This window comes from Haliotis cracherodii, unplaced genomic scaffold, assembly GCF_022045235.1.
Source record: "Haliotis cracherodii isolate W230 unplaced genomic scaffold, xgHalCrac1.p SCAF_8, whole genome shotgun sequence".
Taxonomy (NCBI): Eukaryota; Metazoa; Mollusca; class Gastropoda; order Lepetellida; family Haliotidae; genus Haliotis; species Haliotis cracherodii.
Genome location: NW_027266341.1, coordinates 36,552,899 through 36,573,370, shown reverse-complemented (window position 1 = coordinate 36,573,370; position 20,472 = coordinate 36,552,899). Strand labels below are relative to the sequence as shown.

The window sequence follows — 20,472 nt, the reverse complement described above, 5'->3', positions numbered from 1 at the left end:
TGTAAGCATATATGTATGTAGGTACATGAAAATTATTACATTTATGGTTGAGGTGAAATGGGGTTTAACGTCGCGTCCAAGATTATTGCACTTATATAGCGACTATTACATTTATGTGTACATAAACTTATTCAGTATTCCCCTACTGAAGGGACAAGAGGTAGCCCTGAACCCTAGTTACAAACGATAAAGACGTTCTTATCCATAAAAACGTCATGTCTTCACACGTCATTACCCATACCGCAAATGTGAGTTAGAAATAGACATTCATTGAGTAGCTATCACGTTCATATTAAAGCATTATATTTCTCCCACACTTTCCTATCATACAGGTAGAAAAGTTTATGAAGGGTATGCCATATTTAGTAAAATATATCAGTGACAAAACGATGGATATATCACCATTTTCATGGATGTAACATAATATGTGTATGAAGAAATATAAATGCATCAAATCAAACAACTCACAGAATCAAAGTGAACTTGACTAATCAACTCATCCTACGATCGTTATCCAACGCGATGACATTCCTTTATAAGCAGATGTACAAAGTGAAATAGATATGATAGGTAAGTAACTTTTCAATTTATTTTTGTGGGACGGGAGTTTGATTATTAAGACAGGAAAGCGGTTTTATAACCGTGAAAAGATCGAAACTGTAAATATCTAGAGCTCGTGGATACGGGCACATTGGTCTGGGCAGAAGCTTGTACAACACGATATGAGCAAACCAGCAAAACACCATGGGCAGGCATATTGTTGATATCGGCTTTCTCAATTACTGATTTATTCTTTATATCTGACAAGAACGTTACACATTTTGGGTGGCTTCCAGCGAGGGAAAGTCATTGTAATCTGTAAATTATGTATATTTATATGGGGCACATGTCAGCTGATATGTCATGTTTCGCCTGCTTTCTATTTACCACGCCTCCTGTTTAAATATCGATGGGAATACTACACATCCACCCACACCAATATAAACCAACATCAGTACCACAGAATGTTATCGTCAAATGTTGGGGAACACGCACCAATTTGGCATTTTGCGTAAAACATCTTTCATGCCATCTTTTATAGTAAGTATTGTTATCTATAGAGGCTATGGCAATCAACACATGTCAAAATCTTGTTAAAGTTTCTGTTTCATGTCTCCTCAACTGGACAACCTTTGAACAAACGTCTGTCTGTCTGTCTGTCTGTCACTAATTCATGTTAGTGGGGTTATATCATTCATTCACTGAATGACAATCAGTTGGTAGAAACAGTATACTTGGTTCAAAAAGTTCCATGAGTGAGTGAGTTGAATTATTAGGTCGCATCAGTAAAATTAGTCCATCTTGCCCAATTCACTATATTCACTAGCCATGCTACGTGAGTTGCATGTTTCGTGAGCGCGTGGTTCTGTTGGTTCCTACATGTCCCGGGCTGTCGTTTTAACCACTTCACCAGATTACTCATCCTCCAGATGTGGATTTTTGTACTGAGGGTACAATATGTTTCCCGAGTCCGCGACGTCACGTGACACGACATTGAGACCATCACATGTTCTTCCTTCAAATTGAGTTTCGTCGTTGTCTCGTGAAAGTTTTGTTTTAACTTTTGAGAGATGACTTGAGTTGTAGCAATCATGAGAATTAGATTCCTGTACTTAGGGTCTGAAACATATACATACATGACTCATTAACAATAAACTCTACATACATTCATAGGACAAGAAGCAAATTAGTTTATTGCATTTCTTGCCGTCCCGTGTTTTGGAAATCATCACGTTTACTGGAAATGTAATGGATTATTGAATGTGATTGGACTCGACATCATGTACTTTCGTCTTCTTCTCAAGATGACAACGACGAAGGCAACTGCTGCAACAACAACGACAACAATTGTTGTCACTGTCACGGCAGTTAAAAGTATTTCGTAAACCTGAAGCTGGAAAACAAAAAGACGCTGGAAACAAGTCAAGCTTGTCAATAACGTAATGATAATTTGGTTAACAGCGAATAATATACTGTGCTATCACAAGTTAGAATATGATCACCTTTCGCAGATACTATAACCTCTTTTTGATTGAAGACTGACAATATCTATCATAGCGCTCATATAATTAGTGCATTTCTGATATTAAATCTCTTTTGCTTGAACGGTTGCAGCACATATTCCGTTCCCGAAGACACATTCCAAACAATCTGACGTATGTCAATCATCATATTTAGAATGTCAGAGAAAATGAAGCGACCTTTGTTTTCCTAGAGTACACACTACGGTTGTGACGCATAAAGTTATCCAGATGGGAAGTCTAAGCAATGTGACACTCTTGACATGACGTCACAGTACGTGATCGCCAAAAGTCAAGCATGGTTGATTTTTAACTATACATTTATATAAAGCAGGTATCTAGGTACTAGCGTATTTGATCCCCGACCAGTGGATCGGTTTGCATTCCAGTTATCATTCGCAACCCCCGGGGGAGTATACAACCCAATCTGCCCAACGGCGCTAGAAGGTTTTTACATCCATCTCACATATCGGGTACCCATTTCCTGCTGGGTAAACAGAGACACATTTGAACTTAGTCACTTGCCAAGGGTGACACCACAAGTTTTGACACCTGTGTTTCGGGTGTATGTACGTATTCGTGTTTAAACCATCTGGTCATCTACCATCGGACGAGTGGGTTCTTTTGAGTGGACATGGTGAATGTACTGTACACTTTGGGTAGTGACAACACTATAAGGGCCTGTAAACATTGCTGGTTCCAAGGTCGAAAAACAACCCGGTCACCAGCGGGATATGATCTCAGTACCTAGCGTTTGCTAGCATGGCGCTTTTGACCGCTTGCCCACACCGCTCCTTGTTAATATTCTTTTGAGGCAATTCGATCTTCAGAAAAATATATACTTAGTCAAACGTAGATTCGATACCGCTGGCTAACCAATCAGAATGCGACATTATAAAATGACATGGTAAAATAGTGTAGAAGCTCCTTCACGTTTCTCTCTTCTGTTATTGTGCTGATAACACTTAACAACACGATTGTGCAAAACGTGTACTCATTCAGTGTGATCCTTCATAATCTATAGTTATCGTTTGCGTATGTATTGCAAGAGAATATTCACACTGACTATGGTCTACTTAAACACCGCCTCCACAGAGAACACTGAGCGAATCATGTCGTCACATTTCAGTCACCTGCGTGATCAGTAGTGAGATCTTCTATCAAGCACAGGCTACCACGAAAACGTGTGCTTTAAGCCCTAACGCTCGACACAGTCTGTATCCATCCATCCTGGTTTACATCCTGGAACACATATTCACAAAATCTTCCAACACAGTTCCTTTCTTTTGTCAATAGGTCCAAGGGAGACATTCTTTAAAGGCATTACAGATAATTGGCATGTGTAATCCGTGCCCCGACAATAATACTACTTCCCTGTAGTACAGCGGTACAGTACCGCTCCTGGCTTCTGATTGGTCGAGACCTAAGCTGATCTTTCAAGCATGGCTTTTTTCTTTTATCTATTTTTTATTTTGATTCATCACTTTTTTCTTTACTTTTACAACGAGCATGTGCACTGACATGACAGACGCACAGACAGACAGACAGACAGACAACGTAGACGACATCTTAACTCAACCTCTACCCTCGGTTCGGCATTCTATTGGAATTGAGACCAATCAAGACACAAAGAGTCAGTTCAATTTATCCATGTTTAATAATGAACAACTTAGATACAGGGCAAACAATGTGAAACAATACGAATAATGCGAAAAAGTGGATGACAACCTTCGTCATCGTCATCACACAGGTAGCCTGCTCAATGTTGCAACAGGTGCTACTGTGGCTGCTGCTTCTGTTGGTGAATGTGTTGCTGCTGCGGCTGCTACTGCCGTTCTATATAGCGCTGAGATGAGTTCTGGTGCTGCTGCTGCTGGTGAGGGTGTTGTTGCTGCTGCGGCTGCTTCTGCTGCTGCGTGGAGCGCATCAAAGAGTTATGTTAGTGAGGGTGTTGCTACTGGTGCTTCTATGGCTGGGGGGGGGGGGGGGGGGGGGGGGGAGGAGTCTGCCACTGCTGGTGCCACTGCTGCTGCCACTGGTTTTGGTGTGGGTGCTAGTGATGAGGGTGATGATGACTGCGCTGAAGTTACTCCTGTTACTACGGCGACGAGTGCAGCTGTTGCTGCTTCTACTGCTGTGGGTGAGGCGGCTGTGGCTGTTGCTGCCGCCCAGGATAGTGCTGAGGCGATTTCTTTTGTTGCTGCTGCTTCTCGGGGTGTCCCCTTAGATGCCCTCACACCTGCCGCGCATTGCGCCATCTGAAGTGCATTGATGAATACTTTTAGTGAAGGTGTTGTTGCTGCGTCTGCAGCTGCAACTTCCTCTTCCTGTGTGGTGGCCGCTTCTGCTGCTGCTACAGGTGTTGTTGATGGTGTTGTCTGCGATGAGTACTGCTGCAGCAAGGGTGCATGTGAGATTACTATTTCAACGAGTGCTACTGCTGCTGCTTCTATGGCTGCTGGTGTTGCTGTGGCTGATGCTCGTATCGCTGTCCATAGTGCTGAGTCGAGTTGTTGTGCTGCTTTCACTGCTTCTGAGGGTGTTGTTGTAAGTATGGGTGCTGTTTCTGCCGCTGCTGACGCTGCAATGAGTGCTGAGGTGAGTACATCTGCTTCTTTTAACGTTCCCTCTGCTACCACTGCGGTAAGTGCTGCGACGTGTGGTGCTGCTGCTTTTTGGGCTGTTTTGAGTATGGATGCTGTGAGTGCTGCTGCTTCAGGTGTTGGGGTTGACTTTTCCACGTAGAGTTCCATGCTGGGGATGCAGATGCCATACTCCGGAGGCAGAAATGTGTCCACAACACTCTTTAACTTTTCATGCATGCAGTCATGGGAAGGTTTGTACAAGGCACTTGTTCTCATCATCTCTCAATGTAGAACTAGCCGCTCCCCCAGGTTGTCCGCCATTGCACGACGGAAATGCTTGCTATTGAGAACGTCCTCGTCCTTGTCCCCCTTCTCCTTCTTCTTCTGTTTGATGATGATTCGGTAGTGGCCATTCTTGTCATACGGTAGTAGTAGTCGGAACATGATGATGTTGTTGCTTGGACCGTTCAGTGAAAAGTGATGGCCAGGGAACGTTGGTCGTATTTAAAGACACTGACACTCTGCTTTCTGATTGGTGGAAAATCCGACCTTCTGATTGGCTGGTTTCTGTCCCACACGCCACCCACCAGTGTTAGTGTTTCTTTTCCAAAGGGTCAGACTTGTAGAGTGAGAGAAAGCACAACCTTGTTTCGACCCATCAGAGCCCACCATGTTCCGAGCGCGGCCTCTGATGGGTCGACAATCCAGGCTTCTGATTGGTTAGATTTCGATCCGGTTTTTCTGTAGGGGTTCATGTCGGTTCAGTTTCGATCCGTTGTGATACCCCAGTATCAGTCCTTTCATGGTGTCAAAGTTGAGATGTTGTTGGTTTCGGTAATTCAAAGTGAACCCTCGCACTTTGCAGGTCGTGCGCGTTCCATCGGGGCTGGGGTTCATTAACTCATAGCCATAGTTTTTGGGACCTCCTGACACAAACGTCTTGATGGTGTTTCCATCCAGTTCATCTGTAAACTCACCCAACGAATAGCCCAGCTCTGGATTCGCGTCGTGGGATCGATGAAGGTAAATGACGCTGTCCGTGTCAGTACAAGACCCTGTGACCCACCAAGGGCAAGGGTCTTGTACAGCAAAGAGACGTGCTTGGGCGATGACCCAAGCAGAGATGGCGACATTGAAATGAGAATGAGGGGTTTGGAATTCTTTCTTCTGGGTATAGGTCACTTCCACCATGTGTTCGTTGACAACGGTGACATCCTCGATGGTATTGCGTTCATTCCTCAACAAGGCAAAGTACTGTACAGGATCGTTCATATAGATGTTCTGACTGTAGTCTAACCGTTGTCCAAACTTGCCCCAGAGCGAATTCATTTGCATCTTGGCAATCGTGCGACGTCCTGGATTTTTTTCGATGCGATCCTTGTCCAACCCAATGCCTTCTTTGTCGTAGATCTCCTGGATGTTAGCGTCGTGATCCGTACATCCCTCGGGGTATTCGCTGGCTTCGAGCTTCTCCTTGAAATGCTGATCGATATAAGTGTCAAAGAGTCCCCACTTGCTGGGTGTCGGGGTCATGCTGTGCAAAGGTGTCAAAATGCCAAACGTCGTAGATCTGAAGCACCTGGTAGTCATACTTCTTCACGGCTTCATGGAGTTTCTACGGTGGCGTACGTGCCCACCCATGACCTCTCTTTGTCCGTGTGCTTGCAGGGGGAGCCTGACCGAGTATCGGCACACGTACGGCACAAAGGACAGAGCAGTTTGCCAACCGATCTGTAGGGTAGTAGCGGATGGTAAGAGTCGTTTCGGGGGTAGGACACGGCATTGGATCAGTCCTTTCAGTTCAAACAACATGTCCACAGGGGGTTGATGGAGAAGGGTCGGGGTCGTAGCCATCCACACTGTACCGATGTTGACCTTCTCCACATGTGAACTCTTTTTCACCACCATTCCTGGCGTGCTGGAGGTGCAGATGGGGGTCCATTTCCATCAGATAATTGAGCCAGTGCATACCCTGCTGGGCACTCAAGAGTGCTTTCTTGAGGGGGTTCCATTCCGTTTTCTTTTCCACAGTTGTGCTGTTGTCCCCTTGCGTGGGCTGCCCTCCTCTTCCTCTTGGTTCTTCTTTTTCTTGGGTTTTTCAGCCAGCGTGGTCAACCACACACACACATCATGTCGCGTGGTGGGGCCTCGAAACACGATCTCACGACTGGGACCATACCCTTCTTCTCTCCATGGACAGTGTTCGCACAAGTCCTTGCTCACTTCACTGATGCACCGTCCACATCCTAGTTGCACCACGCACAAATTTGAAATGTGTTCCCCCGTGTCTTGCATGCATTCAAAATCATAGAAGACGTATTGGACGTTGTCTCGTATGTGATGTTGTTCCTCTTCCCCCTCCTCCTCTTCCTCCCCCTCTTCCTCCTCCTCGTTTTCTTCACAGAGAGGCGTCATGTAACAGCGATGGTCTGGGGTCGTGGGTTCTCAGAATACCAAGCAGGGATGTTCTTCATCTGAGCACTCGTGGTGAATCATGGGGGTCTCCAAGACGCGGACCAGCTGAAAACAGGTCGGGCACCTGTGAATCGATTGACAGGCGCTGGGTTTTCCCTCTGACGGTGACAGGAGATGCTGCGTGTAACAGTGTTGATTTGGGAACCAGCGTTGACATGTCAAGCAAGGGATCCCATGCTCTTCCTTGGGTCCGCAATAGCTAGAGTGGAGGCAGCGGTGGCAGCAGTATTGCTTGGTGCAGGGGTCTTTTCGAGTTTTTCGTAACGTTGGTCGCAGCGTTCACAGTAATGGTTAGACACATAAAAAGCTGGCATGGAAGTGATGACATCGTAGTGCTGATCATGATGGTATGAATGCAGCACGGTGGCGTTGGGTGGAGCCTCATCACACTTGTACAACAGTCTCTGGTCCACCTCTTGACTGTAGACTTTCAGTTGATAATTCAGGTGGGCCAAGGCGCGTCCCACGCGTGTGAGGTCGTCCAGACCCTGACAGGGACCTTCAGGCAGGCCAAGGCGTCGAAACAAGTCCCGTGCCCGTATGCCTTGAACGTCGACGCGATCCGTTCTCATCAGTCTCACTCACTGGGTTTCCCATTCTTGGGTCAAGGTAAGGCTTCTGGGCATAATGCTGTGCCACCACCCAGGGCCCGTGCCAAACAGGATTGATCTTCGTTCTTGATCCGTACAATACCCCTTTTGCGTGTTAAAAAGGCTTCAAGTCCAATCACGTTTTTCAGCCGGGGAGCACCACTGCCTGATCCTAGCCTGTCGGGATCTGCTACGTGTACTAAAGTCACAACCATGGTGGCATCGATGTTCAGGGCTTTGTTGGACTGTTGGACTTTTTCTACGGCATGCAAAATATCTAACACATGGAGATCTTCAAAGCAACGAAAGGGAATACGTATGGGGGTGTTCAAAGCGGGATGACCGATACCTAGACCAATACGATCTCCCTTCTGGCCTGACATCTGTTGATAAAAGTCATCGATCACTCTGTCAAATAAAGCCGGCGGTTCCATGGGAACGCGGTCTGGTGGTACGGTGTCCAAGTAGTCTGGGTTGAAAGTCATACGATAGGTATGGTAGGCAGTTCTTAACCGCCTGGAGCGGGTGGTGTCTTTCCTCTCCAAACGATATGGTGTACTGTGCGTGTCCGTCATGGTGGCGATGAGTGTCTGATGAATGTCAGCCCTTCCTTTATATACACAGAAAAGACGATCTATTTATAGAAGGTCTCTGATTGGTCGAAAATCTGACCAATCAGAAGTCAGCACCGACCAATCAGAAGACAGCACCCGAGCCGAGTTGTGCTTTTTCTCCCATGGAAAATACATTTTTTTCCTATGAAAAAACCCAAACACAACAGTCGGACCCATTTGAAAAACTGAGGCTCAGTCCAGGCATCGAAACGGATCCATCGCCGTGTTGGGTTTTGGAGCCATCAAAACAGGAGCCCTTTCGATCCACTCTAAAAGTTGAAAAAATGAATTGTGTTGTGTTTTTAGGATGGAGAAATCAGCATGCTCACCCCAGGGAGAAAAAACAGGATAAACAATGGTTACCCATCAGAAGCTTGGGTTGTCGTCCAATCAGAAAACAGGGTGACGGTGTCTTAAATAAGATAGACACTCTCTGGTCATCACTTTTCCTATGAAAAAGAAACACAAGGGCCGGGCCAGTTTGGAAAACCGAGGTGAAAGTCAGGCGCCGGAACGGACCAATCAGTGCGCAGCGTGTTGGACCAATCAAAACAGGGACCATTTCGATCGCTCCCTGCATTCCTACATGTCTGTGCCTGTCGATTCACCTTTAGAAATTCAGGCAACACCTTTAACACCTTTAAATTCGCAACTCACCCCCTGTTACTTAAACAAACGATTGTCCTTGTGCTACAATACGCCCGCCTTGTGGGACAAAACCTTACATCTCAAAGTTTACAATCACATCACCATAGTCGATGACGTCATGTTGTAGCAAAATCTTTCGCCGATGTGGTGTCAACCTAGCAACAAAGTGGCTGGGTTATCGACTGTGTATGATAACTTTGATAAACTCGCCTCAGTGATATATCATCTCCACACGCCATCGACACCCACCCTGCTTGCTTTGCCAACACAAACAACAACAATCCAAAAGAACCCCCCCCCCCCCCCCCCCCCCCCCCCCCCCTCGTCCTCTTGGAGGCACACGCCTACGCGTGTCACCACTATGGTACGTCTCAAAATAATAAAATAAATATATATATATATAAATAGAGACGCGTGAAACACCACGTGTGCCTGGAGACACGAGTCAAACACCACGTATGTCTATCGATCTCTCTCTCTCCTTATAAAATACTAAATATGATCATTAATCCTGTGGATCAACGTGTGTTTGAAGACACACACGCATGACATCACGTTTGCATGGCAACATGAATTACATCACGTTTTTGCATGGCAACACACGAAGTACATGACGTGTGCATGGAGACACGAATGACAGTACGCCTGTCGACCTACACGAGTACCGACTCCTCGGCATCATTCATAATAATAATCATCCTATGGATAAACGTCAACGTCTGTTTGAAGACACACACACACGTGGCACCACGTTTGCATGGGGTGACACAAAGTACATGACGTGTGCATGGAGACACGAATGACAGTACGCCTGTCAACCTACACGAGTGCCAGCACCTCGGTATCATTCATGATAATAATCATCCTATGGATCAACGTCAACGTCTGTTTGTCGTCATGCGTGGCACCACGTTTGCATGGGGGGTAACACGAAGTACATAACGTAGGCATATATCTACATCACGTTCATGCCTGTACCTGTCGATTCACCTTTAGAATTCAGCCAACACCTTTAGCACCTATAAATTCGCCACTCACCGACTTTTAACTTAGACGAACGACTGTCATAGTGGACTACAATACACGATCGCCTTGTGGAACGAAATCTTACACCTCAAAGTTGACAAACACATCACCATACCCGATGACATGATTTGTGACAAGTTGTTGCAAAATCCTTCGCCGATATGACGTCAACCTAGCAACAAAGTGGCAGAGTCGTCGACTGTGTATGATAAGCTCGTCTCAGTGAGCTATCATTTTCACATGTCATCGCCACACACCCACCAAAACAAAACAAAACAAAGAACCCGACTCCCCTCCCGCCTTCCTCCCTCCTCCTCCTCCCTTCCTCCCTCCTTCTCCCTCCTCCCTCCCTCCTCCCTCCTCCTCCCTTCCCCTCCGCCGCCGCCGCCGCCACGTCTAATTTTAGAACAACAAAAAAGATTTTTGAATTGCTTCTTTCAACGTCGATCCTGTTCATCTTTTACGACCGCTTCTCCGGGTTTTCCCTCCTCCCCGGAAACGGAGACGACGCCCTCTTGTAGGTGCCCACGCCACCGGAAACGGAGGCGCCGCCATCTAGGAGGCGCACGCCACCGGAAACGGATGTACCGTCATCTTGGATGCGTGCGCAGGTCCCATCATGCCCTGCGCGTATGCGCAGGTCACGTGACCGAAAGTTACGTCACTTTCGGTCACGTGATCCTCTCGACCAATCAGAAGCCAGGAGCGTATTCTACCGCTGGCCACAACTAATCCTGTTATTGTGATTGTGGCATGTACATGGAGGGTATTATCTGAGTGTCAGTGTTACTATAGTTACGATGCAAGTGCAGAAGCATCATAACTTCTGCAAAATTGTCATAAACATAGTACGAAGGATTTTCCCCATGCACCGTTGCCAAGCGACTTGCCTGGCAAGCTGCGAGGCCGTACTTGCGTCAACACTACCTGACCTGTGCTGTCAGTTGTCAGTCTTGGGGAACCTTAATCCTCCTCAGCGTCGTTCGGTTTTAGAAGACCAACAGTAACGATTTGTGAAGAGAAGCCGAAAAGTCCGAGTCGAAAGACGAAGAATAGAATATGAAAGCCGAAAGTAGAAATTTACAGTATCAACTTGGTATAGAAATTTTTCATGACTTCGTAACAGTAGATAACTTATGCGACCTCTTCTTAGCGGGTATTGTAAACTCGGGGAACTTGAACAGGGAAGGAAACCGTGAGTTTTGATTCAGTTTATTGATTTGATGGCGTGCAAGTGATCGAAAATAATTACAAGATAATTACCAAGATGTTATACTTTGCAAAACGCAATAAATAAATAAAATGTTATCTTTGTTCAGTAATACAATCTATGAGTGATATATTTTACAATACGTACGGTAATGTTTTTAAAATAAATCTAGACTTACTATAGTCGTCACATGTTTTCAAAACACATAGTGTATAGAAATAATTCATGTACAGAAAACCCAGTGTGATATTAAGTCTTTTAACACCAGTCAACCAGAAGCATTTACTGCTGGGACACCGAGTTCCCATAGGCTCTTGTGTGACAGATGAAGCCAACATTTATCAAAGAACCTATCTCCTTGTAAAACATCTTTGCTACGACATGTCATACACCATTTGAAAGGTATGAATCCTACTGTTTATACATGGGAAGTTATGTTAATCACATAGTTTAAATAATGCATTTACAATAAAAATGTAAACCAACACATTCATAATATCAAGATTAAGGACCAAGGAAGCAAAAATTTGACGATTGTGGCAAATGTAGGATATAATAAAATCCACTTACCTATTGCCTTTTTATTTTCATTCTTTACGTATTCGGAAAATTATTTTAGAAAGAAGTATAAATAGTATGTCATCACCAATTTCCCGACAACAGTGGCTGACCGCTCAGTAACATGAAGAAATACCTCCGTTGTGGTAACTTCGTATGAATAACACGTACGTCGAAGACAGTCATGTGACAAATCATTAGAAAGTTTATATTTACATCTACACGATAGTAACCTCGGCCGGGGTCTGTACGTAGCATGCCATTCTTGGCGAAATGTGCTACAAGGTTCGTGATTGGTCAAATTTGAGCACGTGGCCTAAGGCAGCCAGTCAATTATATTACAGCAATGGTACCGTCCTCGTGTGTGATGCATTTCAGGTTATTGTTATTCTGAACGTTTTAAGCTGGAAATCGCGATCTATATCAAAACTAAGGGACTTCATGGGTGCATCGTGCTAGATTACGAGCTTCGACAAAGATAAGATTTTTTTTGCCTATATTTGGGCATTAAAGATCGTGTCCGAAAGCCGAAATGTCATTTGACTTACATTGCCCGCGATCGTTCGAAAAGAAACGTCCTTATTTTGCTCTTTGACATGTTCGATGTGTACCCGTTGTTGAAGTGTGTGTCCGAGATTTTTTTTCAAAAACATTGCGGGAAATAGTGAATAATACTTATCGATAAAAATGATAAATTGAAATAGAATACGTATTTCAGACATTGTATAATGTGATAAATTTAATAAATGAATGACAGGTAGGTTAATAAAATTATAATTATACTCTTTCGACGTGACACGGCATCGCCGGTATACCGGCCTAGGGTGTTGAAACGGTGTGTGAAAACACAGAAACAAACATGTGACTATCATCGTTATAAAACATTAATGACACCAAAGACACCTATAGCACAGATATGACGAGAATGGCCGAATGCTACGGATGCAATGACCCATTACTCATGCTATTACTCTTGGTTAACAAAATGTGAAAAGTGGTTTGCGTGGTATGCACAACATAGCCTATTGATTTACTTGGTGTTTTTCATCTACAAAATAACTGGATAATAAAATACAACAACCAAAATACAAATAAACAAAAAGAATACATAAATATGTTTGCAAATCCGTAGCGCCAAAGGGAGATAATAATTGCTAGACAATTTTAAAGCGCCCCTAGTAACAAAGGGCGATAATTCAAAATGAACTTTATTACTTATCAACAAAGCTTCCTGTTTTACAAAGGGAGGTAATTTATAATAAAATAACTTTTGACTTTATTCCTATCAGCATAGCATGAGATATTTGACATGCCTGAAAAAATATGTAACATGAGTATTACGTTTGTCTAAGCATAAAACTTGAAACACGTTTTACATATTCAGCAAAAGTTTAATTTTAAACCCACAAAAATAGAATTAATCTTAGAGTTAATGGGTACCTTTCTGGAGTATACATGCAAGTACCCATATATCATCTTATTTAAACAGTAAGTTTGTCACTAGAAAGTCACTTAGGTTTCCCTATCTCACTGTATTCACCATCCGTTCCACGTGACGTGTTGTCGAGGGTTTCATACGCACCTGTTTCGATAGAGTCAGACACGTCACGTGTCAGAGCATTGGCACCAGTTCCTAAATCTGTTTGGCCTGATGTAATGGTGGAATATGTCTCTCCCTTCATCTTGGTGTCATATGAGAATGCATTGAGACTGTCGTATGTCCTAGTTGCTGTGCCAACGTCATCACCGGCCTGCGATCTTTCAGTTTGAGCGTTTGATACATTGGCTGTGAGCGCTGTCTTGGGTAGGCGTCTGGAATGGACATTCTAAGCTTGATGTGAACAAGTACATGAAAGACATAGTCATAGACTGAAGAAGCATCTTACTTTTTGTCATTTTTAAATATTTTTTGGAACTATATATTGTGACTAGAGTGATTCATTTATTTACCTATTCCTTCTCCTCCAGACAACAACACTGATGATGACGCCTACTGCAACACCAGCCACGAATGCAAGAACCACTGCGACAGCCAACTGGCTAGCGTTATATCCGGCGGCTTGTACAGACCTTGCTTCTTCTGAAAAGGCAACTCAATAATTTTTACGCATTTAAAATGCATATTTAGCAAAAGTATTGAGTATAAGCATTGTCATTAAGTACAGACGTGGTCTTACGTCTGAAATCTATCGTGGTATTTCCCCTACCTTGTATGGGTTTTGCTGCTTGCTTGCATACATTTAAAACAGATTAATGTGTAACTTTTTAACATGTACCAATCGCTACATGATCAATGTAAAGTTCAGTGAATATGATTGTTTGTGTATGTGTGTATGTGTGTGAGAGAGAGAAAGAAAGAGAGAGAGAGAGAGAGAGAGAGAGAGAGAGAGAGAGAGAGAGAGAGAGAGAGGAGGGATATAGGATAGAGAGAGATAGGAATGAAGATGGAAACAGAACAAAAACAACTATACAGCAAAAATAGCTCCATCAGTTATAGTCGATGTCAAAAACACATGCTGAGTGTTTACCACGAGCCCAAAAGTTGTTTCTGATATGACTGGATGTGTAACACGATTCGATTAACACACTTGTGGCATATTTAGAAAGAATTATTTTTTGTCCAAATAGAAATTCAACTCTGTATTGGGAAATAATTATAGAGAAAACTGCACAATATCTGTAAAACACATTTGACAAAGATGATTATATAATATCATTGTCAATAGAATTACCCATGTCTTCATAACAATAAGAATAGTGAATAACATATATTAAATAATAAGCAGCAATTACAAGTTGAAGAGAAGTAACCGATGTGAATCTTAATCCAACAACAAATAATTTTGATAAGACAACGAAAGTGTAGTCCACGTCCCAGGAGACATTCATTATTGTGATGTGTGTAATCACACATAAAAGTCGATTTCACAATTGTTGCGTGATTGTATTCCAAGGCATAATTATATTTGAGACTATGTATAGACGATCAGAATTCTCAAAAGAAAGATAACACGTACGGCTTTCATTACACACCGTGTTTGTCACAACTAAGTTATTATGAAGTATTGGGTATAATTTGTAATAATTTTATTTTCTATCTTCCAAGTGAAAAAGATTTTATTTTGTCAAACATCAAAGTCACCGCTCACCTTGTCATCAGTTTAGTATTTTTGTATCATTGATAGTATTTGAATTTTTAGACTGATTTACGTTTTTCATTAAGGAAAATGTAACAAAATTATCGCAAATTGATATAATCCCTCGAATTTCCATCAATTGAACACTCGCAGCCCATCGACTACATTAGCTTTCAATTCCCACTGCCCTTCGTTTCCAGCGTTTGATGTTGCATTACTTTGTTTTACAAATTATCATAACACATAATACATTGCTTTATTACATCCACTGCCTCGCCCTCTACCCACTGCCTTCCTGGTGACAGAACATCATTACCTGTACAATCGTGTAGCGTCCACCCTGTCTCACACCCAGTGTCACAGTGCCCTGTTGAGTTACAGGAAGAGTTCCCCACACAGTGTCTGGAGGCACAAGTCTTGATACAATAATGCCCGTAGTGCTGGCTGTCACAGGCTGATAACACCAAAGCAAATCACTTTTTTAACAAAACGGGGATACATACTTCGTTTTGTTAGATTTGTGTGATGTTTAAAGTCATATTTCGCTGACGTGTCCCCGGCTCAGAAACATTTACAAATGAAGATGTCCGTGCATCCATTATTCCACACACACAAGATTCACACATTTCTTGCATAACGATATATTTATTGACATTGTAATAGGACAATTATTCAATATCGGCGTTTAGGAGTATGCACTTGGGAAATTCTTCATCTGGTCCCCCATGTTGATGAGAAATATTAATGAATATATAGATATATACAAAACCGCAAAAGAAACGTCACCATGGATAGATATATGAGAAATCTTATTTGTCCAAACACTGAAAACATACTTGGAGACATATTAAAAAGATGAAACTTGGCAAAACAGTTCATTAAGGTTGAAATTAAAGTGTGAAATGTCCTTAAAGTGAAACACAACATTAGTCTCAGAAAATGGCATCACAAGCCAGCATCTCGTGTGTCCGTCATGTGCATTGATCACTGCCGTGCAACGTCGATACATGGATACATGGATGAGGCGGTTGATGAAGGCCATAGGCACTTGAGCCCACACTACGAGGAACGCAGGACCCAGTTCAGCTGCAGTTGTCGGCCTTGGTCGGACGTCATTCAGCCGTCTTTGAATCTCGTCCCACAGGTGTTCAATGGAATTTAAATCGGGACTGGGGGCAGGCCACTGCATGATTCTGATGCCATTCTGCAGGAGGAAGTCTCTTGTTGGTTCTCGCAGTGTGGGAACGGGTGTTATCATGCTGATACTCGTGGTTGCGGCGACGTGCCAAATGAGGTATGACTTGATCAGTGTACCGAGCTGTTGTGACACCATTGCCCCTCCCTGGACCTATGTTCTGGAAGACCACAGGGCCGACCCTCTGTGCAAGACCAATTCCACCCCACCCCATGATGCTCGGACCACCCCACGAGTCTCTCCCAACAACACAAGCATCCGAATAACGTTCACCAGGGCGTCACCAGACTCTCTCTCTGTCAGTTGCTGTTGAGATACAGTAACGGCTCTCGTCTGAGAAGAGGACTCTTCTCCACTGCTGGTGGCGCCAATGCTGGTGCTGTGTTGCCCACTGAAGACGGTCCCGGCGATGACGTGGTGTCAGAATGGGTCCTCGGTGTGGCCTGTGACAGTTGAGGTGTCAATAATCGTCGACGCATGGTGTCCGCGCTAATGTGTCGCTGGTGTGTCCCCATGGTCTGTCGAGTGGTTTACGCAGCAGTAACAAAGCGATCTTGAAGATGATGTCGCACAATCTGATGATCCTGACGTCGGGTAGTGACCCTTGAAGTGTTGGTTGTCTGGCACCATTGCTGGAGCCTGTATATGGTCCTTTTGTGGACTTGAAATGCATTGACTACTTGTCGGGAGGTTTGTCCAGCTTGCAATCGTCCAAGGACTTGGTGTCGCTGATTTCTTGTCAATCTTGGCATGTGGTAGCAATTCAATAACGAATAAATTTTATCCGATCTGGGTGGATTTTTACATGGCAAGAAATGGGGGAACGCATGTGCATTTCAATTTGCACGGGTTACCATGGCCGTTGCCGTGATGCGCTTGAGCGAACGGTTATATTGTCATCTGCTTTGTGTTTTTATCAATAAATTTAATTTTTCCGCACAAGGTAATATTAAATTTTAGAAACTTTGACAAAAATTACCCAGATATTTTAATGACAACTTTTCATGCAATGTTACTTGGGGTGACGTTTCTTTTGCGGTTCAGTATATATACGGTGAGGAGAACAAAACATTGAAATTATGTCATGCTCCTTCGGCAACATGTATTAATCAATAGGCCAATAGTTATTTTAAACTCTTTGGCTCAGGTAAAGTGGAGGTGTGATCATTGGAGTTCTGCAAAGAGATTATTGTTGTGTGCACTCTGTTTACTCTTATAGAGGAATCCGTAAAAAATAACTCCATAGACTGCTTTTTGAACCATTAATGCACAAAATACCGGAGACAATAATACGAAATCAGCAAAATAGTTCACTGCAATAATTCAACACAAGATGTGTATATATGTGAGGGGACTTAACTATGCCATTACCCTTTTTGCAATCTTCACCCATCCATCCAGATACGCATTCAGAAACACATTTTCCTATCACATGGTCACAAGACGAATCTCCAGCACATTTCCTTTCTGAGCAAGTCTCACTGCAGTTCTGTCCATAGGTTCGGTTGCTACATTCTGTGAATGCAAAACGGTGTTATTTGTTTGTGAAACATATACGTATATCAACGAAAATGAGCCTGGTGTACGATTGTGAGTTTGCATTAACATGAAACTGATCATCACATGTTTGGGAAAATGATCATATCCTCTTCGAAATATATAAAGTGGTGAGATTCACTGTGTACAGTAGAACATATCTGAAGACATTCACAACATAATTACATCATTTACATGGCACGGATTGTTCTCCTACATGTTTCGGCTTTGTCGTCAGGGAGAAGTGATTACAGCTATATTATTTATGTTTTCTTGTGTTCATTAATATTTCTGCATTCTGATCAGCTGAATTGGTCAGGTGTTATTGCATTATTTGCCCGATGAATGTACGAAATTAAGCGACGTCCACTGAGGCGGATTACTTTTGTTGCTATGGAATATCGGGGAATCCCAAAAAATGCAGTCGAGTGAATTCCCTTTCAGCTTCAGAGTATCGTCATGCACAGGACATTTAGCAAATTTCAGGCATATTCATTGTCCAAACAACCCTTTGAGACCGCAGGGCGAGAAGGAATGAAACTACAAACTTGCAGGTTCGCTCGCCTGTTTTTACACGCTCGCCTCAGGTTCCACAATTTTCATGTCTTCAGGTTTCATTTCTAACTAGATAATCTAGCATTTTTCCAACTGTACCGTCCTGTTCTCAGGGAACTAATGTTTGAATCTGGTGGTAACTGACCATGCAATTTGAAACAGCCGCCTTCTCCCGGACATATTTGTTCCAGTTCGTTACAGTGTGACTTTTGCACTTCTCGCATCTTACCTTGATTGACAGGTACTATGAACATTGTTTTGATGCTACTCTCCGTTGATTTTCTACTGACTTTGTAAGCGTGTGAAGTTATGTGCAGAAATTAAACAATAGCTTGATTCATGTCACGCCACAGTATGTTTGCCTACACCTGCAATGTTTATCAATGTCGTCATTTTTGTATGCTTTGATATATTCACCTGTTTTGGTTAAAGTAATGTTGATAAAACATGTTTTCATTGTCCAATTTGATATTAAGCATTGACTGTATACGCGGATTCAAACAGTTGGCACATCCTTTTTTCGAATCATACCTCAATGAACCAAAACAAAATACACAGTCAATCCTTAAATATTATATTATGACGTCACTATGTTATGACGTCACAACGCAAGTATATATAAATACTGTGGCGCGACATTGCCATGACGTCTTATTGGCGGCTAAATTGACAGTGTTAACATTCACAATACAAACAAATATAATTCATATACAGTGTGTTATCTATTTAACACGATGGACACAACTTTTGTAATGAACATGTTTTCTTTAGCTTTGCATTGCATGGCATCCTCAGTATTCATTTGAAATTTGAAATTTTATATCCCTTCCTTTTTGGCTCAAAGTTTCATAATATCTCATCCTCCCCACAGCTATTCCTCGCTGAGTCTTAGCAAGAATGCATCCCCACACGCAATGAACTGACCCACATTAGTATAGATTTGTGACATGAGTGATTTATATCTTTCAGCTTTACATTTATTTGCTCTCATATGGAATAAGTCCACATGTTGCGCAGATCATACACAGATAAACGTATATAAATAGGGGATCGAATCATCTATCGGGTAGAATCTGCGTCCACTAGACAACGGAGGCACTCTAAAGTAACTTGCACAGATTGATACAGCATGACAGTGCATTTCATAGACTAATACAAGATGTAAATTAGAAGATAAGATATACCATACTGTAGCTTTGCTTTGTATTAAATGTCAGCATGTACCTTCTGTACAGTCCACACCTCTCCAACCAGGTAAGCATCCCCTGTGACATGACCCGGTGCAGCGATCGCATGACGGGTTGACATCAGAACACTTCCTGTCACGACATATGTTCACACAGTTGACTCCATAGTGATCAGCGTCACATTCTGCAGAAAAAATAAACACAAAAACGTGTATATTGTTAAATCAAGAGTTTCTTTTCCTTGGATTAGTTATTATGTGTTTTGTTTATATTTTAGTTATTACATTATAATCACCTGCGGCATGGGTGTAACATTGTACAACAACATAGCCCACTAAACTCAACGACCACATTTGCAGTTCATGTAGTTTTGCATATACATTATATATAAATAGTGATGGTTCCAAGTGGTGGCAAGAGGGCGAGAGGATCCTGATCCCCGCTTGCAACCGTCCGAAACACACACAAAGACAAGAAAACTGTTCACCAGAATATTACATGGGAACATATCGTTCAAGTCTAAATTTCATCAGCCACTTTTTAGGCCAATGATGCCAAATTGTCTCTACAAAGGCTTTCAATGTTGTAACCCTGATCAAACTGCTTTTCATGTCGCTTGACGCTCTTTGAAATATTCGTAGTTAGAGTATGTTCGATTATAAATCACAATCTGTGGAGTGTAGACACCAAAGCATGGAGCTGCTGGAATATTCCTCGACATAAATGGAAAGTTAAAGTCACCCCCTTGGCAAGCAGTCATGTGGATATGTTTTTGTCACTCTGAATCTTTATGCATCTTAGTATGAAGGCAGTTCATCTTGTCTTTTTCTTTCTAGCTCAGATGTGGAAATCAGTGGGAGGGAATTTGCAATTTGTTCATTATTGATCGATGTATTTGAAGCTCAAGTTAACGTCCTTGGCTAAATAGTATTTCGCTGTGGAGAGTTGCGACCCTTAGTGACGCCAGAAACCTGATTGTAAATTCGAATTCCGGCTCGCCCCGATTATGTTTATAGGTGTCTTGTCACCACATACCCGTGCATTAAGCTGACACGCTGTGATATAACTAGAATACCGTTCAAAGCAGGGTTAATAA

The 20,472-nt window shown here is 42.9% G+C and overlaps 1 protein-coding gene and 1 pseudogene across 1 annotated transcript in view; both read right to left on the bottom strand.

Moving 5' to 3' along the window:
* The window catches only part of LOC139450447 (protein draper-like), a 110,606-nt gene that overhangs the window by 50,186 nt on the left and 39,948 nt on the right, over positions 1 to 20,472 (bottom strand). Inside the window, exon 9 of the mRNA XM_071232155.1 lies at positions 17,470 to 17,613. Coding sequence (XP_071088256.1) covers positions 17,470 to 17,613 — 144 coding nt within the window. The remainder of the gene's footprint in view (positions 1 to 17,469; positions 17,614 to 20,472) is intronic.
* Positions 3,995 to 5,089, bottom strand: LOC139450207 (antifreeze protein Maxi-like; annotated as a pseudogene).